This window comes from Arachis hypogaea, chromosome 15, assembly GCF_003086295.3.
Source record: "Arachis hypogaea cultivar Tifrunner chromosome 15, arahy.Tifrunner.gnm2.J5K5, whole genome shotgun sequence".
Classification (NCBI taxonomy): domain Eukaryota; kingdom Viridiplantae; phylum Streptophyta; class Magnoliopsida; order Fabales; family Fabaceae; genus Arachis; species Arachis hypogaea.
Window position 1 is genome coordinate 23,185,017 of NC_092050.1, and position 8,393 is coordinate 23,193,409.

The following is an 8,393-nucleotide window of genomic DNA, read 5'->3' on the forward strand; positions in this document are numbered from 1 at the left end:
GTCCGCCGCCGCCGCCTCTGAATCCGTCGCCGCCTCTGAATCCGTCGCCGTCAAGCAGAGCCACGGGCAGAGGGGAGAGATCTGCGAGGAAGGGAGGACCGCGACCCGTCCAGCCGCCGCGCACAGTTGCCGCTCGTGTCGCCGATGCCATCGTCGTTAGATCCGCCACCTCCAAAGCTTCTGGCCGCATCTTCGCCGCCGGAGAACGCCGCGGCCGCCCAGAAACCGCCACTGAAGCTTAGGTCTACTTGTCACCGCAAGTTTCTCTGTGGTGCGCCGCCGTCGGATGCCGCCGTGACCACCACTGAACTCTACGCTGCCGTTAGTCACTGATGAAGGTATCTTTGCTGTCTCTATTTTGCTTTAGGTCCTTCGCTTCCTTAAACTCGTTCTAATTCTCTACTTTTACTCTATTTTCTGCTACAATTAGATTGAATATTGATGCTAGTGTTGTCGCGGGACTGTTGAAGCTGCTACTAGTTTTGATTTTGTTATCCTGGTATTGGTCTGATCTTTCCCATAGGTTTGGTCCATCTGCATGTTCTGTTTTATCACTGCTATGGTTTTCATGTTCTGATTTTAATTCTAGTCCTTACTTTGTCTTGAATCCCCAGGGTTGAAATTGCTATTAATTCCTATCCAATCTAAATCTTTTATTTTGCTGCAACCATGACCAATGCGGTGAAGATTAACATTACTGCTACCGCTGTTTCGGTTGCTGCCATTGCCGTTCTAATTGCGTGAGAGTCGCATCTGCTGCCATGAATTAAAAGGAGAGGGAATTATCACGATAAATTTGTGTGAACTCAGTTAATTGAGGTAGGAATTTTTCTTAAAATCTATTTTACATTACAGAGTTGTGATAAATAGATATTGATGCAAAAAGATATATTTCTGTGATTATATTTGTCTTGTGGATGTGATGGTTTGTTGGACTGGATTGTTGGGTGCTTGATTGCTTGAGCGAAGTACGATTGTTGATAAGTGGATTTGAAAAGTTATTTACTTGATTATTAGGAAAATTGGTTTTTCTTGGTTTGAAGTTAAAGCGATTTGATTCTGAGTCGATCTGATTTTATAAATGATTTAATACTTGAGTTGGTTTGACTTTAAAAAGAGTTTTATTATTGGAATTCGTCTGGTTTGAAAATAATTTGATACTGGAATTGGTTGAATTTTGGAAAGTGATTGAGATTTGGAAATGGTTTGAGAAATGTTTGGATGGGACCCGAAAAGGATGGTAGTATCCGAGTTTTAGAGGAGATGCTGCCGAAATTTTATATAATTAGAAGTTTCATTGAAAGTAGTTATTTTAGAAAGGTTTAAGTATTATATGATTTTAAACTACCTCATTTATCAAAGGAAGAGTTATGTTTTGGATTGGAAATTGTTAATGAACGGAATGGAAAGAAGGATGATTGAGAATTTTCTCTGAAATATGGTTTTTGAATGAATTTAAAAATGAGATTTGGATTGATGAATGATTATGATGTTGAGAATGTTGAGATATGATCTTTGAATTATTCATATGGCTTATGAATTTGAAATATCTGAGATACGAGGTTCCCTGGATTAAGTGTCGTGGCTTGCCACCACGTGTACCAGGTTGAAAACTCGATACTCTGTTGACCCTACGACGTAAGTGTGACTGGGCACTATATAAATTCCCAGGAATGTTACCCTCATTGAGCAATATTGATTATTTGAGAAAAATCTATGCATAGACTCTTGGGGATACACGTCGGGGGACAGTCTAAGGACAATTCAGACTTGTCGGGTTGGCTGGATAACCGACAGATGAGCCTCATCAGTCATAGGACAGGCATGCATCATATGCATTTGTTTGCTTTGTTTGGGTTTGAACTTGTTTTGGTTTGCCTAATTGCTAAACTGTCCTTAACTGCTACTTGAACTATTTGCTGTAACTGCTACCTACTTGTGTTTTCCTTATCTGTCTTGCCTGTGTTTGTCCTGGTGTACTACATTTAAGAATGAACTTTGATGCTGAATTAATGATGGTGTTGTTTGATTGCGTGGTTGGTTTCTGATTGAGATTTTTCTTATAAGAAAGGAAATGTTTCAGATTTCTAAAAGATTAAACATTATTTCTTTGAAAAGGTTTTGAATGATTTCCTATTGGTTTTTAAAAGATTCATAAGGCATTGATAATCACTGAGCTTGAAAACAGTTTTCTTATTGAATATCTTCTTATGACAACTTTGAAACTCCATGGTGAGACCGTGTGGTTAGGTTCTCACCCCCTTACAGCTTTACCTTTTCAGGAATCGGATGAAGAAGCATTAAGAAGAGTTATATTGTGTTTGGTTTATATGATGTTCTGTTAATTAGATTATTTTCTTCCCTCGTCTTTTTTTTATTACAAGTTTGTAAGAGGGATAGGAGTTGTATGTTTTATATGTATATTATATTATGAGATATTATTTAAGGAGTCTTGGATATGAATCTATGCCTGCTTGTATTTTTCTTAAGATAAAGTATTTATTCCGATTTTTAAAGAAATCAGCGATACAGTATCAAGTCACAGGGTCCTATTTTTAATATTTAGTATGTAAAGTAGTCGTAATACTTCTTGCTATTAGAATGGCACAGCCGGAAGCATAATTTCTGGTAGTGAGCGTGTTACAGTACGAGATCCGTAACATAAAAATTAAATCATTAGTATGATATTATATTATTATAATTAAATTTATAGAAGAAAGTAGATTAAATAATAATATTTATTAACAATAGCTGAATGTTTTATAATAAAAAACGTTAAAAATTAAAATAATATTTTATCCAATTTTATGTCTCTTGGATAATATTATCCAAATAAAATCTTATTAAAAAAATGCCAAAGTAAAATAGAATACCTAAAGTTAGTAATAGTTCTATCGGAAGTTGTGAAAAAATAGGTAATATGTATTTAATAATGAACTCAAAATTTGAAACATTTAAATAAAAGAAAAAACAAAAAATAAAATTTTGCAAAAATACACTAAGAAATAAAAAAATTTTTTTATTAAAATATATCTTTTAATAATTAAATAACACCTAACCAAGCTCTTAATTTAGCTTCGCATCTATATATCTGCCAGTTAATTATCTGATCAGATATCTAATATAAAAGATTAATTTTCATTCGACAAATATGTGTCAATTTAACTTGTATTTTCTATCACTGGTAATATTTGAGATCCTAGTTAAGAACTCATTAAACATCTCATCCCTGCTGAGTAAGCTAACCCTTGCATACTTTTGATCAACACCAAATCGCTTCCCTCCTCTTACAAACACCTTCAAATTCCTCAGAAAACTCTCACAATCTTCTATGCCACCCTTGCACTTCATCCAAGCAAATGCTGCAATATAAAAAATGCATGCTGAGTCATACATCGCCTGGGCCTCTAAGAAATAAAAATGAAATGAATTTAGTTACCAGGGTAAGATTCAGATGTGTTGTTAGTGAAGGTGCAGTAGGCCTTAGGGTACTTGGCCAACGAGAAGAGATTACTTTTCTCAACAATTGCCCTTAGTTTCTCCCACCTTTCTCTCATTTTGCGATTCGAATATTCAAAGAAGAGCTCATCAGAATCTAGGGACGATCCTATTTTCTGATAACTGTCACAGATCACTCCTATGATCTTGGCAACTCGGATTTGAGATTCTTTTGATACACCAATTGAGCTCATCTGAATGAACCTCGTCATCTTCCTTGCAACTTCAATGTCCTTCACAATTGCCCATCTTCACATCAAAAATTAAAATTTAGTTATACATAAAAAATAAGTAAGGTAATTAATTTTTAATTAGTTAACATTAGTTAATTTTTTATTATAAAATAATCTCTTTTTAAAAAAATTACTTTTTAAAGATTTAGAGTTAATATTAACCAAACCAAATTGACTTCTTAATTAAACTTGTACTTAAAATACTCATATAATTTGACTCTATGGATGCGGTTGCAATTGTTGATATGACAATCATTGCAATGCACATTGCAACACAAAAATTAAACTTTTTATATTTGTTCTTATTAATTTTACCTTCTAGTATTTTAAAATGACAAATATTTTAAAAGAAATTACAAGAAACTAATATTTTTAGAAATACAAGAAAAATGATTATCACATGATTTTTTTATTTTAAAATTAAAAAAAATAAAATTATTGATGATTTGTGAACACATAAAGTAAATTAAATTAAATGATAAGAGAGACAAATGTTTATTGACCAAAAGGTCAAGAATTTATTTATTTTTTTTCTATTACCCGTTTAAATTAAATGATAAGAGGGATAGGATGATTGATGAAAACTAACCCAATGCGGGAACCGGCATGGCCAGTGCATTTGGAGAATGTGAACAACATAAGATCATGGTCATACTGTTGAGTAATGGGAGTGTATTGTGGCCAATAATACGCAAAGTCATGAATCACTTTCCCTTCACCTTCACAGTTTGCCACTGCTCTCCTTATGCTTCCACAAGGGTTGTTAGGGGCGGTTACCACCTCTATATATGCCTCATTCTTATCATACTCCCTAGCATCTCCGCCCCACCGATACAACCCCGAACGCAAAATTTCAACCTCCTCTTGATATTCCTGCAATAATAATAACAAACGGTCAATAATTTAAAATGATTTTATTTGACTTAACATTTATAATTTTAACCTGTTAAAATCAGACATTCATAGTAATGATAAATGATTAATAACGAAAGAATCATATCATTTGGCGCCGTTTCATGTGCAAATTAAATGGCACGGAATTTGGATCATCGTTTATTAAGTCAATCACTTCTAAAATGAATTGATTGGAAATATTAAATATTAGAGTCATGAGTGGTTCATCCAAGAGTGTTAGTTAATCAAATAATTAAGAAGACAGGAGAGAGACACGGCCATGTTACAATGTTTGCATACAGTGAGATAGAGAATCTAAGGATCCATGTGGTTCTAAGTGAATCATGTGTTTGTTGCATGTTCCCTTAGAAGCCTAGTGTTCCCAATAGACATGTTTGTCATATTTTGGTCTCCTAATAAGGTTTTCTGCAACAACACCCTTCCATTCCTCATCATCACTTATTTTAGAATTCACTACAACTAAATTATATATGTATGGAGAATGAATTTCTTACAAAAATATGTTCGATTGTTTATACAAATAATAAATTAAATGTAATTTTTAAAATAAAAAAATAAAAATAAAAACTATTGGAGTAATTATTTAAAGGTATTATAATCATAAAGCAAAGTGAGACGTAGTGTTCACAAGAAACGTAATGTTAATATTAAAAAAGTTTTTACATATAACAGTATATCAATCATTTTTAACTGTTAATAATCTTAATTATATATATTTTTTATAATTAAAATTAACCGTTAAAAAATTATTAAAACACTAGTATATTAATATACTTAAAAATTTTTCAATATATTATTCATCTACCATACATGACAACGCACGCAAAACATAAAATAGGCTTTTCTTTTTCGTCTCCTTTTTTTTCCAAGATATATATTAGCAATCCAAAGGCTGAGTGCTGAATGACTAGATTGTTTTTGGGTATTGTGTCCTAAAGTTTATAAACAACTATTTATATAAAATTAATTTTGTAAAATTAATTTTAAGTAAGAATTTGTTGGTATCAACGTAGTTTATATTTAATATATTATAATAAATTAAATTTTATTTTAGATAATATTACTCAAAATTATTTTTAAATAAAAAATTATTAAAAAATATAAATTTTTAATAATTATTTTATATTATTTTATTATTTATTTTAAATATTTAAATAAATTCTAATATTATTTTTTTAATACTTTTGATATTTTTTAGTACTCTTTCAGATCTAATTTTTTGCTATGATTTTAATATTATTTTTCTGTTAATTTTTATTTAATTTGGTCTTTTTAATAAGAATAATAGAATCATAATACAAAATACAAAAAAAATTTCATAAAAAAAACTCATATAAATAAGAAATAATAAAAATTAAAAAAAATAGAAAAAAATATTATAAAAATATAATAAAATTTATTATATTAACAATAAATGATATAATTGGTAGATAGAAAATAATTTTTTTTAATTAATGGTCTAATAGAAGAAAGTGAATGCAAAAATTAAATTTTTTAGTTCTAAATAAACATGAATTAGACTATAAAATTACATTTGCATTTAGAGGATGAATCTTTTAGAAAAATCTAGACGAACAAATACTAAACCAAACAGATTTTAGATGCCACATATAAGCAAATATTGTGGCATAAAAAGTATTAACCAAATATATTAAATTTACTGTTTAAAATTAACAACTTATTTATGAAATAATTTATATATTAAAAAATATTAAAAGAATCTCCATAATTTACTAGATATCAAATTGGACCGAAATTTTTTTTTTTACATAAAATAGGAGGACAATTTTCAAATCTTTTATATATTTTTGTTATGCTTTAAAAGGGAGAACATTTTATCGCAAAGGAAAAAGAATATACTATTCACTCGATATTTGTTCTTATCAAGAATTTAAAAATCTTTGAAACATTCAACTAAAAATAAATAATATTTTTTTTGGTGACTAAAAATAGATAATACTCAATGCTTATAAAACTATCTATTATTATAAAATATATATTAAAAATAAATTAAATAAATTATAAGATATACATATATAATATTTTTATAAATATAACAGAAACCAAATCTATTAAATCAACTAAGAAATAATAGCAATAACAAAATAAGAAATGTTGTAAAAGCAAATCTACTGTAAAAATTATACTCAAAATGACAATAAAAAACAAATAAATGGCCAAATTAGTTATATATTAAAAAAAAATCAAAAGAATCTCCATAAATTTTTAAATATCAAATTAGACGGGAAAAAAATTTTACATGAAAAAGGAAGATAATTTTCAAATCTTTTATTTATTTTTCTTATACTTTAAAAGAGAAAATATTTTTTTCAAAAAATATACTACTTGCTCGATATTTGTTCTCATCAAGAATCTAAAAATCGTTTAATAGTTTAAAAATCTTTAAAATATTCAACTAAAAATAAATAATACTAAATGCTTATAAAATTAGTTACTATTATAAAATATATATTAAAATAAATTAAATAAATCACAAGATACATATAATATTTTTATAAATATAACAAAAGTAAAATCTATTACATCAAATAAGATATAAACAGCAATAACAAAATAAGAAATATTGTAAAAGCAAATCTAGTGTAAAAACTATACCCAAAATGACCATAAAAAACAAAAAAAGGGGCCAAATTAGTGATTCAATTTGACTTGTTAGTTAAAGCAGTGAGGAATTACATTTGAAGTAACAATTATTGAGACGAAAAAGTAACAAACCGAGTAATAAGGAGAAGCAGCAACGACATTGATGGGATTGGGAGAATCCAAAGGAGAGAGAGCAAACAAGGCAGCCTGGAAGAGCTGAGTGGAGCCAGTGCCCACCACGATGTGCTTGTCCATGCCGACGGAGGCGTTCCCCACCACGCGGTGGAGCCGCTGGATGGCTTCCCTCAGCTCCGGCAGCATGAACCAGCACACGTTGCTCGTGTCGCTCAGGTAGCTCATCAAATCCTCGCCGTTTATCACCACCGTACACTCTTCACTCTTCTTCCTCCAGTATGATCTAAACACCTCTGGATCACCTCTGAATTCAATTCATTTTATTCCATTAAAACAAATCATATATTAGAGTAAGAATAATAATATTATTTTTTTAATAACAATAATAATAATATGCATATATTAGTAACACTGTCATATAGAAAGAACGAACAGAGTATGTAGATATATGTAACGTGGGATGAAAGAAAAAAGAGAGACTTATATATAGGATGAGGGGTTATATGATTACTGATCAAGATTGATGAAGGAACTGGGAGATGGGGTGATAAGAGGCTTGATGGTGCCATTGGAACAAGGGTAGCCATTATTAATTTTGTTGACAGAAGGAACAGGAGGAGAAGCAGCCTTCAGGACAACCATAGTTGATAATCAGAAGAAGTGACAACTCTTTCTATGATTTAAATATAATAATGCTTGTGATGAATTCTATTAGCGAGTATGAATATATATATATATATATATAAGAGGAAGAGAGGTCTATGCACATACATCCCAATCAAGGTAAGGTCCATGCATCATGTATGAATGCGTGATTTAATTTTTTTTCTCCATTTGTATTCGGTAAAATATTTTCTTACACATACCATAAAAAGAATATATTCTTACTAATTTGGTTTGACAAGTGACTTGCTGTGTATGACTCCTTTTGAAAAATTTTTGATCTATCAACAAATAGAAAATAATATATCAAAAAAATTTTTAACAAAAATATTAGACAGACAATTA

At 30.0% G+C, this 8,393-nt stretch overlaps 1 protein-coding gene across 1 annotated transcript; it reads right to left on the reverse strand.

Annotated features, from left to right (window-relative positions):
• Positions 1 to 2,901: 2,901 nt before the first annotated feature.
• Positions 2,902 to 8,094, reverse strand: LOC112746944 (L-tryptophan--pyruvate aminotransferase 1-like). The gene is made up of 5 exons (XM_025795049.3): positions 7,897 to 8,094; positions 7,383 to 7,689; positions 4,321 to 4,604; positions 3,440 to 3,747; positions 2,902 to 3,362 (listed from the first exon to the last, which is right to left on the reverse strand). Exons 1-5 carry the CDS (start codon positions 8,025 to 8,027, stop codon positions 3,157 to 3,159), a joined length of 1,236 nt encoding a protein of 411 aa, XP_025650834.1. The 5' UTR covers positions 8,028 to 8,094; the 3' UTR covers positions 2,902 to 3,156.
• Between the last annotated feature and the right edge of the window lie 299 nt (positions 8,095 to 8,393).